This window comes from Lutzomyia longipalpis, chromosome 4, assembly GCF_024334085.1.
Source record: "Lutzomyia longipalpis isolate SR_M1_2022 chromosome 4, ASM2433408v1".
NCBI lineage: Eukaryota > Metazoa > Arthropoda > Insecta > Diptera > Psychodidae > Lutzomyia > Lutzomyia longipalpis.
In genome coordinates this window covers 24,355,030-24,373,348 of record NC_074710.1, presented here as the reverse complement: position 1 = coordinate 24,373,348, position 18,319 = coordinate 24,355,030, and the positions used below count along the sequence as shown (strand labels likewise).

The 18,319-nt window shown below is 40.8% G+C and overlaps 3 protein-coding genes across 4 annotated transcripts; 2 read left to right on the top strand and 1 right to left on the bottom strand.

Annotated features, from left to right (window-relative positions):
- Positions 1–253: 253 nt before the first annotated feature.
- LOC129794979 (toll-like receptor 2) lies at positions 254–8,655 on the top strand. The gene is made up of 7 exons (XM_055835948.1): positions 254–1,036; positions 1,110–1,349; positions 4,775–5,195; positions 5,291–5,626; positions 5,701–6,026; positions 6,182–7,040; positions 8,276–8,655. The coding sequence occupies exons 1-7, from the start codon at positions 484–486 to the stop codon at positions 8,544–8,546; spliced, it is 3,006 nt and encodes a 1,001-aa protein (XP_055691923.1). The 5' UTR covers positions 254–483; the 3' UTR covers positions 8,547–8,655.
- On the bottom strand, positions 8,575–15,390 carry LOC129794980 (dynamin-like 120 kDa protein, mitochondrial). 2 transcript variants are annotated; one of them, XM_055835949.1, is made up of 11 exons: positions 15,201–15,390; positions 14,698–14,962; positions 14,374–14,626; positions 14,203–14,247; positions 13,761–14,049; positions 11,377–11,986; positions 11,157–11,302; positions 10,167–10,519; positions 9,625–10,097; positions 9,082–9,499; positions 8,575–9,001 (listed from the first exon to the last, which is right to left on the bottom strand). In XM_055835949.1, the coding sequence occupies exons 1-11, from the start codon at positions 15,227–15,229 to the stop codon at positions 8,937–8,939; spliced, it is 2,946 nt and encodes a 981-aa protein (XP_055691924.1). In that variant the 5' UTR covers positions 15,230–15,390; the 3' UTR covers positions 8,575–8,936. The 2 variants fall into 2 exon arrangements, with proteins under 2 accessions (XP_055691924.1, XP_055691925.1); XM_055835950.1 differs by lacking the exon at positions 14,203–14,247 and having other exon boundaries at positions 15,201–15,377.
- Positions 15,350–17,397, top strand: LOC129795007 (tRNA (uracil-5-)-methyltransferase homolog A). Its single transcript, XM_055836011.1, has 2 exons — positions 15,350–15,701; positions 15,767–17,397. Exons 1-2 carry the CDS (start codon positions 15,513–15,515, stop codon positions 17,312–17,314), a joined length of 1,737 nt encoding a protein of 578 aa, XP_055691986.1. The 5' UTR covers positions 15,350–15,512; the 3' UTR covers positions 17,315–17,397.
- Positions 17,398–18,319: the final 922 nt, after the last annotated feature.

Sequence of the window (18,319 nt, the reverse complement as noted above, 5' to 3'; positions counted from 1 at the left end):
TCTGGCAAAAATATTTGCAATGGAATCTTATTGATGAGCACAGATGATCCTTTTTTTCCTGTATTGCTCCCCTCCACTTGAAAATGCAGCACAAACTGAAGAGTAAGTGCGGGGTAAGAAAAAAAAATTGGAATAAGTAGCTCTTCTGGAAGAAGCACGACGAACAATAAAATTAATTATCCGCTTATCAGGGATTCGATAAGAGAATCGATAATAATTTGGGGAAGGAGGAAAAACAAAACGATAGCACCTCACAGTGCCAGTTTAGTCAATTCAGGTGAACATTGCGAAAAAGACGTGGATGATTCACAAGTCCGTGGTAAAAATCCTGAAAGAAAAATTATTTTAGATAAAAAAAAACCTTTTTTTGCAAAAGAAAATGCCTCTGTGTGGATTTGTGTGAAGAAAAGAAATCCTTGGAAGAATTGTAGAATTAATATAGCAAATGTTGTGTGACAGGAAGTGACTCAGGCTGTGCAGAATATGGGTCCTAGTGGTCGTGATTTGGTGATTTTTGCTATATTTTTGGGAACTGTTGTGCGTGTTATTGAGTGCCCGGATACATTGCGGAGGCGCCAGCGGCACGTGGTCCCGGAAGCGCATCCCGAATGGCCAGAAGGGCGTCACGGGGTGTATGTAGTGAATAGCCAAGGCCAGCGTTATCGCACCAGCAGCCACAATTTAGATAGCGAAATACCGACAAACTCTATCCCGGACAGATTAGTTGATGAATTATTGGCCAGTGGTGACAATTCCGCACAAACAATTGATCATTTTGCGTCTCCGGTGACTGAGCACACAACCACGCTATCTCCCTGGACGGATTTTAGGGAAACAATTGTGTATTCCGCAGAGAATACCGATGGAACCACCAACACTGAACTGCCAACAACAACGGAAGACTACGAAGACTCCAGGGAAACCTACATTCCTGGTCAGGGACGTCCCGATTGCATTCTCGGTCCAGCGGAAATTTATCTCTCGTGGTGGCTCAAAAATGACGGTAGTCTCCGGACAAGTGCCACAAGACGTCCTGGTAAGACTACCATCCAAATGTGCAAGAAGAATCCCTCCCTAAAACGTCTCGTAATGCAAAAATTCCTCTTTAGAAAACTCGCTATTCCTGGATTTATCAGCAATGCGTCTCACCGAGTCAAAGATCTACGAGAAGATTCGTTCGCGCCTCCAGGAGCGTCAATTAGGCAATTTTCCCATTGTCTTCCTCTCAATTGCAAAGAATGGCCTCACAAGGATCCCCTTTGATTCCCTACAACTCGTCACAGGGAGCCTGGAGTATCTCTCGCTTACAGGGAATAGTCTTCAAATCCTCGATGCGAATACTTATTCAGGTAAATTCTATAATTAATATTTTATTCCTCATGGAAAGAATTTCATCAAAATTGAATAGTTTTGTCGAAGGAATATATATCGCAGAGTTGTCATAATCCCCATAATCCTAGATAAGAGATAACGTTGACTATCTACGTGAGAATTTAAAAAAAAAATCTCGAGGGCAAGGGGCTATCGCACTGCTTCCTCGTGTAGCTCGTGTCAGGCATATACATACATAGAAGTATGAACTTAAATATGTAGCTACATAGCATAGGTATACTTAATACACACGAAGAATGCAGCAGAAAGTTTCCTCTGTTGTTTGATTTATTAATTTTTCAATGCTTATTCGTTAATATATTTTTAACCATTTCGCGTATATTAGGTCCACGCTGACCCAAATCTTTAACATTTTTTTTACCAATCTTTAAATTTTTATTCTTGATTTGTTAACTCGTAGCACAGCTTTTTTTTATTACTGCACAGTGCACAGTTTGACATCCATAAGAACTTTTCCCAGGTTAGAAATGCTTTAAATTCTAATACAATGCAGAATGAACACTATTTCTACTTTTTCCTTAACATCTTTCCATGTCTTTTCCTCACAAACTCAATGAAATTCTTCCTTTTAAAAAAAATCCTATTGCTCAACTACGGTGTTAATACTCTATTCTACATTCAAAACTGTTAGCTTTAATTAGAATATGTAAATGGTACGTGTTCTTCAAAATAATTTTAGTTATCTAAATCGATTTCAAATCAATAACCAAATTGATAAGCAAAACAATCTTTTCGATTAATTACTCCATTATCATTTTAATCTGAACCTGACAGGCTAAATCACAAATTCAATGCAATTTTAAACAACATTTACAACCTCTCTGATGGACATTTAGGTAGAGGGAATGTATTTCCTTCGACATTCACATGAATAGAGTAAAATTGTTGTTCCATGATAGTATTCGTTAACTCCTTTGACGATCCTCTAAACTATTTTCCTCACTTTAGTGCAAATCGCTGAATATTCAAATATAATAATGAATAGAGTAAAATTGTTGTTCCATGATAGTATTCGTTAACTCCTTTGACGATCCTCTAAACTATTTTCCTCACTTTAGTGCAAATCGCTGAATATTCAAATAAATTTCCAAAAAAAATTTTCAAAATTTCCAAGCAGTGATCACTCACTTGATCGTGATGCTTAATTCATTAAAAATAACTTTTTAAAATCTTCGTTTCGGACCACATTATGTCCTTCCTCATGGCCGAGAATGATCTGGCTATTTTTTGTTACCCGAGGGTCCCGTGAAAACACGTAAGGCTTGTTATTGTTGTTGTTCTCATTGCGAAGAAGTAATGGGTTGCTTTCGAGATAAAACCACGTGTGGGCCATTATAGAATAAGAGTGTATCAATCTCCTGATCAAACCGGCCAACGTGAAGCTGCCAAAGGGAAGGCCGTGGCTGCTTTCATGGACAACAAAGCAGGGAATCAATGGCTATTACAGCCAAACTTATTGCAGGTTCCTGATCGCCCTCCGAGCGAGGACCAACACGTTAGGAACCCGGGTTGCCACCAACAAGTTTATTCCCCATGAGGATATAAACTGTCGCAGATGCGGTGGCAGCCCAGAAACGCTAGGCCACATCATGCGGATCTGCACCCACACCAAACGCAGACGGATCCAACGCCACGACGAGATCCGAGACTTGATTCTTGATAACGTGGCAAGAAAGGATCCGGGGGCGACGCTCTCCAAAGAGCCGATCATCGCTCTGCCCGAAGGCGGCCATTTAAAACCCGACCTGATGATTAAAAACCGGGAAGGGGTCTTCGTGGTCGACATTACTGTCCGCCACGAGGATGGCGATGGCTCAGCCAACGGTGTCGTGTATTTATTATACACGCGGTCAACATGGCGATCGCCTTAGTTATGCTTCATATGAGGCAATATCAGGCGCCCCCGCCTCAACAGGCGATGATGTCCCACCAGGAAACCCCGTCCGATCCCCAAGGAACCCTTCGGGAGTTCAACGATCAGGACATGAGACTTTGCCACAGGGTATCTCGAAACTATCCCCCTATGGAGCTTGTTTTGTGTCAGTTCTGCAAGGGGTTTATATGAATTCATCACTTGCCGCTACCTTCGTCGTATTAAACGTTTTTATAATTATTGTGTTTTGAGGCAGATACGACAAAGGTAGCGGCAAGTGACGAATTTATTTATTTATTTGTTTTATCAGTGTTAACTTATTTCGTGTTGTCCAAAAATGATGAGCAAATCCAAGCTCAGGGAGGGTAAAGATCTGGACATGGCTGACTCGGCTTTCGCAAACATCTCGTGATGGTGGGGTGATTGGCGTAGACAAAGGGCAGCGGTTAATCAGCCGCCCTAACGAAAATAAAAGCCGACCCCCTACAAGAACTACCAGACAACCGGGCCGGAAGCAACCGGAAAATCCGACGAGCACTCGATGGTCGCAGCAATTGAAACATGCGCTCTTTTATCGCGATTTTTATTCTATGAATTTTTTTAGAGGACTTTTCTCTTTCAGAACGTCTTCTTTGACCCCTTATGCGTGAATTTGATGCATTTCTAACATGGAAAAACAATTACATTCATAAATAATTGAAAAAATAAAATGTTTCACGTTTGGGTCAGCGTATGACCCAAAAAACCTTAAAGGGTTAAGATCTGTCTGGGTAATAATTGTCTCGAAGCTAATATCCTCATCCACCATGTATACGTCTTTCCAGGAGCGGATATATACTATTCACCTTAACCCCTTTTAGTTGTGATTATTTTTCCTAACGATAACCTAAACTTGCAATCTCTGAATGATTAAAACTATACCACAATGTCGTCATACCATATCGAAAGTTTTATGGTTCTCCTGATACAACTTATCACCAAATTCCTCGTGATTTTACGGAGAAAACAACGTAATCTCTATGGTATTATAATTGCCGAAAAAAGAAAGATTTTTCTATGCGTTGTGTGTTCCCATGTACGTTAGGCCAAATAAATTGAAGGCATCAACAACTGATCCCCTGCTGAGCGAACCTTTCTTCCCACAAACACACACAATTTAATTTTGATAAGAAATTTTGAGCTTGAAGAGAGCCTTAATCTCCTTTGCAGTTCAACCTGTAATGCAGCATTTCATCAATATGGTATTAAACTCAATGACTTGGTGAAAATTTTTCAACAGACAATGCCTCATTAACTCTCCTGGAGTATCGCACTGGGGATTTGATAACGAGTCACAATCTTGATTTTAAAGACGTCTTTTTTTTGCTACGTTGGTGGTTCTGTGATTTTTTTTTTCATTTAATCATTTCCCAAACATTTATCCCGATTAATTTTCAATTAATCTTTATCTCTCATCTTGAAGATTTTTTCTCTGTCTCAACTCTGAGGATATATTTTGAATTTTTTTAGAATCAACGGTTTTTCCAGCGATGGAACAACTTAAGGAATTGGATGTGCGAAGATGTTTAATTGAAGTGATTGCCAATAATGCTTTTACGGGGCTACGTAACCTGAGGAAGCTCTATTTGTCCCACAATCGTATTACGGAACTCTCAGGAGCTACTTTTGTCTCTCTGCCACTTCTTATGCATCTCGATGTGTCATTTAATACACCTGAACTCTGGGAGACTCCATTGCACATGGGAGATGCCCTGGAGAGAGCCATTGGGGGCGTTCGTCTTGCTCCGGAAACTTTTGCTGGATTGGAAAAACTCAAATTCCTGGACTTTTCGCACACACGCGTTGAAGCAGCCAGTACCAATGCATTCAGTCATCTTCCACGTCTCGTGCAGCAGCTTAGCCTCTGTCATACTGGTGTCCAAATTATTGGGTTGGTTGATCTTGTTGGGAATCATTTTTCTCTTCCTTTTTGAAGAAATTCCTCAATTTTTATGGTTCCTCACATGAATTTCCGGATTTTTGCAGGTACGGGATGTTCAATGGGACAAACCTCCAAGTCTTGGACATTTCTGGGAATCCCCAATTGACGAACACCATGCGTGCAAATACATTTGAAGGGTTGGAGGACAAATTGGAGATTCTCTCCTTTCAAGATTCCAACGTGAAGCATCTCTCATGGTTGCAGCACCTCACAAAGCTCCGGATGTTGATGCTACGTGGAAATAACATCAATCAACTGTCCAATACAACATTCATCCACACCCCACAACTGGAGATTCTCGACCTCTCGGCAAATCACATCGGGAATTGGTATACGAGGATATTTGATGAGAATCGTCTCCTGCGAATCCTTAATCTCCGGTAAGCTCTCAGTTAATTTAAAACATTTCGTTGAGGCTCCAAAAAAAATTTTCTTTGTTCCTTTGGGGATGAAGGGAGAACAACATCAACATGATGACAACGCAGATGTTGGATGATTTTGAACGATTGGAATTCCTTGGGATTGGGAAGAATGACTTCATCTGCAGTTGCATCCTCAGGGAATTCATTGATATGGCTGCCAATAACAATCGTCCAATTAATTGTACGATCTACGTGAACCCAATGCCGGATATTAATGATTTTCTCATTGAGGAAGTCATCCAGCACTACCACGAGAACATCGATGAGAAGCGTACGCGTCGATCTGTACCCCAATTTACTGGTAAACCTCTTCCAGTGCACAAAGGCGCTGCCAGGCAAGATGAAGAAGACACAGCTGGTAAGTTTCAACCTCAATAACCAAATTATTCATTTTCCCCACATTTCCATTTTCACCATTGAAATTCACCATCTTTCTTATCCCACCTCGTTTGCGCGCCAAATTCAAACTAATATCTCATTTAATGATTAATAATCCCGGAATTCCTGTTGCAGTTTACGAAGCCACCCTTGCAATCTACGATCTCCCATCGCGAATGTACTACGAATACGTAAAATCCATCAACAGCAGCTATGCCAATATGATTGTAGCAAAGGCAAAGTATGACCTCCTCTACATTTCTCAAGCTGAATTTGAGCGTCTCGGTGCGGAAACACAGAAAAATGGCTTCCGTGCCGTTGAGCTGAAAGACGATGAGAATTGCACGAGGCAAGCACCACCATCGGCCATCCGGAAGTGCCCTCAACGCTTCCAACCGCGTACAACCACCGAAATAATCTTCACATTCCAATTGTTGGATTTCCAGGAGAATGACTATCGTTGCATCAATTCCAGCACAAATCGCGAACATTTCTTCTCGGAGATCGAAAGCTGCCTGTCCGATCGCTCAAATTGGCCTAATCTCGTTCAGAGTCTCAGGCAAGCAAATAACTCCTTGGTAACAATTCTCATTGTTGCCTTCATCCTTCTCACCATCTTCTGTTTTGGCTACTACAAATGGTGGTACATCCGGTACTTCTTAATCATCATCAAAAATGCCACAATTTTGAGTTTTCTCGACAAAGAAAAGGAAAAAGTGCGTCAGGGTGCTTCCGATGATGCCTTCATGTATGACGTCTTTGTGAGTTTTTGCGATGAAAATCGCCCATGGGTGCTGGAAGAGCTCCTGCCCAACATTGAGGCAAGACGCGAAATAAGTGTCTGTATGCATGAACGAGATTTTCAAGTGGGCGTTAGTATCCTCGAGAATATCATATCGTGCATGGATCGTTCACGATGCCTTCTCCTTGTCATCAGTCAGAGCTTTCTTCTAAGTCAGTGGTGTCAATTTGAAATGCATCTAGCACAGCATAGGTGAGTGAAGCATTATCTTTTCTTATTATCCTTAGTGCCGTGAAACGTTAGAAAGTAAACGTCAAATATTAGAAATGTCAGACGTTAGAAAAGAAGAAACGATAAACGTTAGAAGAATAATGTAAATAATCAGGAAAAATGTGCCAAAAGTTAGATGAAATACCTCAAATATTGAGGAAAACGTCAAACGTTAGAGATGACAGATTTTAAATTAACAGTTGAATATAAATGTCAGACTTTAAAATAAATGTCAAAGGTTAGAAAAAAAATGTCATTTGTTTGAAAGAAAACATGAATCGTTAGAATAAACACAAAACATTGGAGAAGATACATAAAAAGTGTCACATATTTGAAAGGGATTAATTAATATCAATTGTTAGAAAATATATGTCAATTTATTAGATACACCGAGCTTAAAATAAACCAACTTGTGTTAGGAAAGAAGACACGATGAACGTTTAAAAAAAATAATGTGAATTATTAAAAGAAAAATGTGTCCAATAGAATTTTAAATTAAGCGTAAAATTCTAGAAGTGTTAGATTTCTAAATAAACGTCAATCGTTACAGATGAAACACCAAACGTTAGAATAAACGTCAAATGTTATAAAATAAATGCCAATTAATAGACACGTCACGTGTCAAACGTTGCAATAAACGTCAAATGTTAGAAGAGAAATGTGATACATCAAACATTAGGAAAAAAACCGCTGTATGTTAAAAAAAATTGTCAAAATTGAAAAAGGAACGTCACACTTTAGACTAGAACCAACATATTGTAAAAACGAAACAACTAAAAACTGCTAATCTTTTTTTAACAACCGTAATCTTTATCTTCTAAAAATCTCTACTAATACTAACAATGAGTTTGAGTAATATTCACTGTCCAAGAAATTCTTGAAATCGTTGAAAATTCAGTACAAGTTTTATAGATTTCAACAATTTCTTGGTCGCTGAATAGGACCCAATAAATCCTTTTTCTTGATTTAATTAAAAAATAATTAATTTTTCCCTCAAATACTCCTTGAAAAAGATTTTTGGCTACACCCCTGTAGAACACCCTCTGTCTGCGAAATTTCCTCACTTATACGCGACATAATTCCACTTTGCCGCCATATTATTCCTTTTTCCCCACATTCTCTATTCTCACCACTCGAATTCACCACTCCGAGTGCGCGCCAAATTCAAATATTTATTTTATTTCATCAGTTTTCCGCTAATTTTTTATTCTTTTCAGATTATTGGAAACATGCCGGGAGCAATTGGTCCTCATTCTCCTTGAGGATGTACCCAAAAGAAAACGCCCAAAGACGCTGCAATTCCTCATGCGCACCAAAACCTACATCCGTTGGCCAACACCAAGTAAACGTCGTCGGAAAGATTCACCAAACTCCGAGGAGAAGGAGGCACCCGATAAATCCCTTCAGGAGGAACGAAAACTCTTTTGGAAGCGCCTAAGACGTGCCCTAATCTCCCACGAATGGGAAAGTGACTCCACAACTGTTTAGTAGGTGCAAAAAAAATGAGAGATTGTGCTTCAAGTACCTGGTTAATTCATAAGCTATTATATTATATTTTTTAATTATTAAATAAATCTGTTGAATTTTACAATCATGACCAATGTTTTTACTTTATATTTCTAATCTTTCTGTGGATGACTTTAAGCTGGAAGATGAATCTTCTCCCCATGACCTTGCATGATTGGGAAAGATTCCACTCCCATGTGAATAACTCCGGGATTCTCTTACAATTCGCAATTTGAAGGGAATCCCAATGTAATTTAAGCAAAAATGAAGGAAAGAAATAATAATCACAATACTCATCCATTTAAGCAAAATGAGGGGGAGGGCGTAGGTTCTCTATACACTATTTAGCCAGCCCACGAGATGATTTCTTTATTACTTTTCTTTGTTGAGGGCATTTATGAATTCCTCAAGCCTCTCCTGAATCTTTCGTACTCGAACTATTTCCGGACACAATAGAACAAAAAATTCAAAATTTTAACCCATTATCGGTCGAGAGAAAAGGAAATTGGGTACTTACGAAGCTCCTCGGCGAGAGAGACACGTTTCCCCGTGAGTAATTGCTGCTTCTTGTCCTCATCCTCGCTGTACTCATCGAGGACTGCCTTAATCTCCTTGTCGAGGCGTCGTGCTTCGCGATTGATGACCTGCTGCCGTAGGGCATTCGTCGTGACCTTCATCACCTGCTGGATGCGCCAGAAGAGGATGATGTCATTCACATTGATGGCACAGTCGCCACGATCGCGATTCTGTGTGACATAGAGGTAGTAGGCTTTACGACCATCATAGGCCCTCAGGAGAGCCTGTTTGAGGAAGTGACGCCTATAGACGGGATACCACGTCTCCCGGATGTATTCTGTGTCCACTTCCAGACCAGCACGTTGCAGATTTTTCCGTACTGTTGTCAATTCATCGTAGCTCAGCGTTGGCGGGTGTTTCTGTTAAAATAATGAAATTTGAAATTTAACGGTTTTAAATTTGAATTTTACCGGTTTTAGATTTGAATTTTTATAATTAACTGTTTTTGAAATTCTTTTCAGCGCATTTTTAGTATAAAACTCACCGCATCACTGACAATGATCTTATCCAGTTCCCCTTTAACATTGCGCCTCTTTTGCTGCTCATCCGTTGAGTACTTCCACTGTGTCCACTGTTGCCACGATGATGGTCCAAACATTTCCGCCATCGTATTCTCCGTCGCCTGGAGTTTCTCCTTCACGGAGGATTCGAAAAATTTCACAGCTGCATCCCATTCGTGCTTATCCGTAACCACACGATCTTCCAGTGTGTTCAACTGGATAACCCTCAACATGTCTGTTGCCTTGTCCTCCCACGAATACCGGCGAATGGCTTCATCCACAACGGCTGCTTTGAGATTATCAAAGATATCATCGTGATCGGGGGATTTCTTTGCTTGTTCAATTAATTCCAGAAATTCCTTTTGCAGCGCTTCGTACCCTGACTCCACAGCACGTGCTGGGAGTGCCTGATCTGCCCACTGGCGCAATTTTATATCAACCATCGTATTGAAGGAGTCTGGAAATTAAACAAAATGAATTCCATTTTGTGTCTCAAATTTGTTTTTCCCCCAATTTCCCGCCTTACTTTGTGACCCCGACTGCGCTGCTGGGAGGTAGACATTCTCAAAAACGTAGGACGAGAGTTTATCCCACAATGTGGTAAGAATAACTTCTTCCCACTTCTTTGAGGAGATCTGCGATAGATTGACAACTTCATCGAGAATCTCTCCTTTTGCTTTGTCAAATAATTCATCCCTGCCGGATTCACGTAGCCTGGGGAAGTTATTCTTCCATTCTGTTTCAAGATTGAAGCGTGTCACCTTAAATGCATCAGCTTGTTGTTCAATTGTTTCACGCACCATCCGCCAGAAGCGATCAGCAACGGCAAGACTCAAATTCCGCGTTGATACTTGATGGGGCATTACTGTTCCACTTCGACTGTTATGAAAAATGCCCCCAAAGAATTTTTAAATTAACGGAAGGATGATGGATCGGTGTCTCGCTGAGACAACCTAATATTGAGTGATCTTTTGGGACAATTTAATGTGATGAAAGGTTTTTATGGCGGATAGACGCGACTGTGTGATTTATCAGCAAAAAGTGGATTTTTAGTCAGAAAAAAACTAGGAGACGAAGTGGAGAAAGTAGTGAAAGGACTAATAAACTGATAGTGAAGTGAGAAGTAAAGTAGAGAAGAGAGCAGGAGCAAAACTGAACGAGATTTGTAGTAGTGTGCTACATAACCTCACACGAAGCAAGGGCAGCATTCCGGAAGGTCGATTTTGCGATCCTTTTCGCCGAAAGAGGCATCTCTTAAATAATCTGCACCATTTGCTTCAGATGGATATAGAAGACGTATTGACAAGGACATGTCCTCGCGATGAGCATCCACAGAATAAATTTTGTGAAAAATGCACGTCGGAGACAGTTCAATACGTCTTTCTTCGCAACTAGTATGAAAACTAAACGAATATTTAACTTTGAAAAATGATTAAATTAATGAAAATTCGGGAAAAAAAGAAGGTTAAACATTTAGGCCAACATTATAAAGGTTATCCAAAAAGGTTTTACTCACTGGAATAGTTTTGAGGTCTTGAAGAATCTTTCTTCATAATCCCGGATTGTTTCAATTGAATCATCCTTCCGCCCACGACCGGTTACAACGGCAAAGTATCCAATAGCCTTCATCGGGAAGAGTTTTCCAGCGAGAATCTTTCGAATCTACCAAAAAACCCCAAAAAGATTACAAATACGTCTTCCTTCCATAAATTAGTGAAGAAAAAAATTAAACCTACTCTATCTGGTTCAGCGAGTTCTTCAGCCAAATCAACTTTCGTGAGGACAAAGATGGTCCTCTTACCAAGAGGATCACACTGTGTCACGAGATCCGTTACATTGCTTCGTTCTGCATCCACAGAACCATCCTGAATGCACAGAATGATGGCATTGGGATTACTCATGTAGTGTCGAGTCATCTGATGGATGGAATCTTTCGTATCAGACGCCATATCGACGGTAACAGTGGAAATAATCCCTGGCAAATCCACAAGAACCATCCTCTGCAACCCAGGACCCTTCACAGTCATCGAGATCGTATCTGTGCTCACGGTCTTACCCCCACGCACTGAATGGCGCATTCGTAGCTCCACTTCACGTCGCAATTCAGCCAATTCTGACTCCTTCGTGAGATCGTACTCACGTTCGGAATCATTGAATTTCGCCACATGGTACGGACCCTCACTTAGAGTCACTTTAACTGGAGCCCTTGTCATCATCTCACCACTTCCCCGTGGGAAGATTCTTGCTTGCGCAATGGATTCCAACACAGAAGTCTTCCCACTGCTCTGATCTCCCACAACAACAACGCGCGGCAAGTGATCTGCCATCGTATAGTTGGTGTCGTACCTAAAAGAATTTTTCCCATTATTAACCCATTTGGGGCTGTTTACACCGCATTGAAAAGATTGCCGGAACAAGCCTCCAAAACTTTTTTGGATAAAAAAGCTTTTTTGAATGACATGGCCGGAAGAATAAAATCTTGTCAAATGCCTTATTTTGGTTAATCAATTAAAAAATTCCGTGAAGAAAGGAACTTAAAATTATGCAAATAAACAGTCCACTTATTTATTTCATTACCACACTCTTTGTAGTAGTGAAGATATTGAACACAGTTGCATAAAGTGCATAGAATATGACAAAATCAAAGTTTTTTGTACCTCCAAGGCCCACACGTGGAAATTATTTGTTTGGTCGTCGAACCGGATATTACTCTTTAATTGGGCCTTATTCAGCGACCAAGAATCCATTGAAATTCGCTTGAAATCTTGAAATTTTAGTACAAAATTCACAGATTTCAAGGGTTTCTTGGTCGCTGAATAAGGCTCATTGTTAAAGATTGAATAGCCCCAATAGTCCTTTTCGGAGAATTGTAAGGTTTAGTTTTTAATTAATCGTAGTAGGCGTATGTTGCACAGAAAGAGAAATGAATTAGAAGAGACGCCAAAGTGAATTTGATAAAATAATGTAAAATAGTTCTCCGGTGTTAATATCTATTTATAAGGCCTTTAACTCTTTGCCTGAATCGCTCCGTGTGGCTCTGAGCGCCTATAGTTTTGACGCAAAATTAAGGAAAGAGGCTTCCTTTGACAACAATGTGAAGTGGACCTGATTAAGGGTCTGTTTAAGGACCTGATTAAGGGTCTGTAAACTAGAAAATCCCTCTTTGTAATTATTCCTTTTCTCACCTCTCTGAAAATTAGAAAATTGAATGCTTATCTGGAAGTAATTGTTCAAGATTCAAATCCCAGAAATATTAGGGGAACGTGGCCCAATTTAAACCTCCAAAGGTCTGCGCAGAGTCAGAAAAATTCAAAATTGATTGAAAAAGAACTTAAGAGGTCCGAATTGGGCCACGTTCCCCTATGCATTGTTTCGGAACGCTTCACGAGAAAGGAAAAATCGTAAAATCTCAAGCAAAATTTAAATTTTGCAGAAAATGTTTGCTGGAGAAGCTGGAGAATAAATGTAAAAGATTTCGAGCTGGAGCAGCTCAATCAAATTGAATTTTGAGCCGGAGCAGCTCCTGTCTGGAAAAAAATGGCGGGACTATAAAATGGCGTCGCAATATTTGAAATTTTTGAAAATCTTTATTAAAATCTTTAATGAGAAAATTTTTATGTAATTTTCTCCTTCCGGGGGCGTCAATAGGGGATGCGGATTTAAAAGAAAAGAATCCTTTCCCAAAGCTTTCGGCGTTTAACCACGCCTTCCTCAGTGGGACTAAGGGGAGAGATTTATTTTTCAACATTATTCAACATTATTATTAGTTTGGGTCTCTGATTCTCATTCAATTATAGAAAAAGCATATTTTGGAAAAATTATGAGATTTTTCCATAATTCAATAACCAATTCAGATTTTTTGGGTACCTACATAATTCTATTTTATCCGCGAGTTTTGGTAGTAAATTCCGGGAGTAAAATTGTGGGAAATTGTGAATGTTTTTAAATATTTTTCACGATAAAATTTAATTTTGCATCATTTCAACTCTCTCTAAATATTCAAAAATTTAGACATGATCCTTTCAATGACATCCGGTAGAAATCAAAATACTTTGCAAAATCTCAATCAGATTTAGGGGCGAAAACACTTTGAGAATAAAAAATAAATTCAACAACTCACCCCGATAGTTCATCCAGAACTTCCGAATACATATCAATGAGGCTCTTCTTGATCTTCTTCGTGCCCGTCTTGCGATTTGATTTGAGTATCAAGTACTGCTGGCGCAAATTCTTATTCTCACGCTCCAATTTTTCCAATTCTTTTTGGTATTTTAGCTGCACTGACATCATTTCCGCTTGCAATTCCTCAATTTGCTGCTGCATCGATTGGTGCTTCCGATGCGCTTCCTCTTGTGCCGAAACACCTTTTGCTTCCACCAAATGCTTCGCCTTTAATTCCTCCTTTGTCACTGTTTGTGAGAGAGTTTGTAAAGAAAAAGAAAGAAATGGGAGGTGAATAGGGAGGGGGCAATGGAGCCACCTCTCTTTAGCTTCAAGAATGATGAAAATGTTGGGGGAAAGAAAATGTTTTGGTGTACATATCAGGGAAAAATATATATTACCTCCATACATATCGGTAATCATATCAGAGACTTTCTGGAATGGACCTAAAACAAGAGAGAGAGAGAGAGAAAATTCGATTTCTCATATGAAAATCATCATTCTTGAAACGATGAGATGGACACTACTAAATGCTAAAGAGCACAGAGAGGCAACAGCATGATTTAGCTCACCTTCAATTGTGGGATTTTCAGTTGTCTCCGCCGCTTCAATGGCATTATCCAGGCGATTATCGAACCATGCACGCCATTCAGCTAATTTCTCCTCACTTATCTTCTTCAGACGTGGATCAATCTCAATGGAATCTCTCACAGCACCTCCCACAGCTTGGAGATTCTTCGAGAATTTATGCCATTGCTCATTGTCCGGGAGAATGTCATCCAACCACTTCATATCCGGTAAACCATCACGCCATTCCTCGTACTTCTGCTCATGAATGAAAAATTATTATTAGAAGCGAATCCTTCTTTACAGGAAGTTTAAATTTAATCTTTCACCTTATTGAGCGTCATGCCACCCCCAATGGCCCCACCCAGGACGAGGTATCTCAGCTTTAGTGCCCCACGGAGTACTCTGGCCACAATCATTGCGTACGTGCGTCTGGGTGTTACATACATCGGCACAAAGCCCACATTGTGCTGCAAAAGATACCTCCGATGGGGATGCCGACTACCCCCGTTGCCCCCATTGAGGGTGGAGAAGTTAATCCGGGAGACATTCAGCACGAGCGGCCTCAGAGATCTCGAAGTCTTCACGCTGAACCTGCAATAATCCCACTGATTATGTAAATACCAGGAAGGTCGTCAAACAACAACCCCAAGTTAACTCATTCCAATAAACGTACGACTAAATAAATACAAAAATTCTTCTCTTTTACTCTCTCAAGCCAAAATTTCCCCCTGAATGCATTTTTCTTCAAGAAATTACAATTTTCAAGAAAAACATTCCCACAAGAAGTGAGGTTATGTTTGGGGAAAGTTGCTGGAATTTGGCTTCTTACCCAAATTTTCCCCGAAGAATTTGTGCCATTGTACCACTTGATGGTTTATTAATCAATTAGAAGGACTTTCAAGTACACCAAAAGAGAATTTACAGCATTTTTATGCACTTTTTGGAAAGTTTTCCATGGGAAAAGAAAATTTTTACTACCAATGCAAAAATGCCGCTAGAGGGCGTCGGTGTGTTTCTACGAAGAAATCCGATTGGAACCGAACTTGCGAAAAACCAAAACAAACCCACGTGTTTGACCCGTTTGACCAAAATTGTTTTCATCTTTTGGGAAAAAAGAAAATAAAGAAGATTCTCTGAAAATATGTCGGGAGGAGAGGAAAATATTGAGAAAATCATGGATGGAGAAGAAGTAGAAGAGAAGGAAGAAGTTGGCGGAGAGGGAGGTCCAGAGGAAGAGCAGAAAGATGAATTTGCCTACATCAATCAGGGATTTACATCAGAAATCTTCAAGATTGAGGTCAGGAACCTCCCAAAACACTACGGAGTAGGGGTAAGAACACCATTCAAACTAATAGGAATTCTTTTAAATTGTTTTTCAACTCATTTCCTCGTCAGGAACTCAGAAAACTTCTGCAAAAGCTCAATTTGGATTTTGCCAAAGTCAAGCTGGTGAAGAAGAACAATCCCTGGGTGTACATTTGTTTCCGTTCCACTGAAACACGTGACGAGGGGATACGCGTTCTCAACGGGATGAAATGGAAGGGATGCGAATTGGCGGCATCAGAAGCAAAACCCGCTCCTGATCCACTTGTGAGGAAACGCAATGCAGCTGGTCAGGAGGGAACAGCTGGAAAGAGAGCTCGTACCATTGCTGAATGCACCACCGCCCTGGCACATCTCTCGTATGAGGAGCAGCTGAAGCAGAAGCAGTCAGAAGTGGAGAATTTACTGAAGAAGTTCTCAGGGGAACATTGGCACGCCTGTCGGAGTCAGAGGGAAGAAATTGAGGCAGCTCGCAGAGAATTCGATGGGCTTCCGTGCAAACTTGAGACAATTCGGGGTTCCCCACTGATTTCCGGATACCGCAACAAGTGCGAATTTTCCGTGGGAAAAGATTCCAATGGGGATGACACTGTGGGATTCCGCTTAGGGAGCTACAACATGGGATTTGTAGAAGTGTGTCCTATTGATGAGTTGAAGCACATTCCGGACAGAGTGAAGATGGCTGTACGACTCTTCCAGCAATTTGTTCGCTCCTCCAAGCATGATGTATTCAATCCGGAGCAGCAAACAGGAGTTTTCCGGCAACTTGTTACACGTCTCTCCTTTACAACCAACGAAATTATGTTGATTGTGGGGATTAATGGGAAAACCCTGGGCGATGGAGAAGAAGCCCAAGAGCTGAAGAAGAGCATTCGGGAATTTTTCACGGAGAAAGAAGGAAAAATCCTCAATGTAACATCACTGTTTCATCAGCAAATGATGAAAAAGGACAAGGACAACAAGAAGGACACATTGGAGCTCCTTCATGGGAAACCCCACATTACGGATGAAATTCATGGCCTTAAATTCCGCATTAGTCCTGAATCCTTCTTCCAAATCAACACTCCTGCTGCGGAAGTTCTCTACAGCAGTATCATTGAACTTGGGGCTGTTACGAAGGACACTACAGTGTTGGACATTTGCTGTGGTGCCGGGACAATTGGGATATGCTTTGCAAAGTACTGCAAACGTGTTCTTGGTGTGGAGATCATCGAGGAAGCTGTCAAAGATGCCAAATTCAATGCAGAAACCAACAACATTGACAATGTTGAATTCTTCGCGGGGAATGCCGATGATTTCATCTTTAGCCTCATGAATCGACCAGGAGTATCAGACGGAGATGTCCTGGCTGTTGTGGATCCTCCACGTGCTGGTATCCACGTGAAATCCCTCACACAGCTACGGAATGCCCGGAAGCTCAATCGCTTGATTTATGTGTCGTGCAAACCGAAATTTGTCACGAGAAATTGGCTGGATTTGATGCGTCCGTGCTCGAAGACAATGAAGGGAGCTCCGTTCAAGCTGAAAAAAGCCCTAGCTGTGGACATGTTCCCGCACACACCCCACATGGAGCTTATTCTTCTCTTTGAACGAACCACCATCGAAGAAACGAAGGAATAATTCGAAGGAGTAAACGAAGGAACACGGTGAAGTTTCGACAGCAAAACATTCATAAAATAAAGAGAAAAAGAGTCCAGTAAAAAGTTGTAAATGTTGAAATCTGAAGAAAATTGTGAAAAAGTAGAGGAAAAATCCGAAAAGCCCTCCAATATACCGCAGAGCGAGATAAACGCGTTATTGACGCAATCCACCAAGATTAGACTTTACTGATCACTGAGGAAGACGCACAAACTGCGTCGAAAGCTCCAGAGATAGTTGTTTTAATTCGGCTGGATTTGACAACCAATTTGCAGCTGCCTCTGCCCAAATGCAGCCGCCTAGAGTGGACCAAAGCGTCACACTGGCAGAGAAGATGTTCGGCAGTCTCCAGCTCGGCATTGCAGAATCTGCAAACGTCAGTGTCGGACCTGCCTAATTTTTTAAGCATGCAGTTCAGAGGGCCGTGGCCCGTTGCGAATCATGCGTAAGTTCTAAGAAACACTACTCAGATTTTTAATTTCAGGGTGTTTTGGTAGGCTCGTTCCGAAGAACTTTTTAGCTTGTTTCGTCCCCTTAGTAGAATTCCAGTGTGGTTTGTTCTGTTTTCGAACTCCCATTCCCGGATGCGATGTTTATTAACTAGCTGCGAAACCAAAAACGAGTTCTGGCCCTATCAGGTTTTTGTTAAGTAGATCCAATTCTAGCTAGCTCATCTGCCATTTCATCCCCACTAATGTTCGAGTGGCCTGGGGCCCACAGCAGTGAAACTTGGTTCTTCTAAGAGAGTTTTTTTTCAGATTGTTATAGCATTCCCAAACTAGTTTCAAGTCAAACTTTACTGAACTCAGTGTTAGTAGAGCCCTGCCGACGCTTCCGTAATAGCACCATCACTTATTTTAAATGAAAATGCCGTGGAAATGAGAAAAAATTCATGTTTTTCCCTCCACCTCCGGTTTATCAGAATTTCCTTGAATTAGCGCGCGATTTTTATGTGGTATCGGAAGTCAGCGTTTTTTTCGTTCGAAG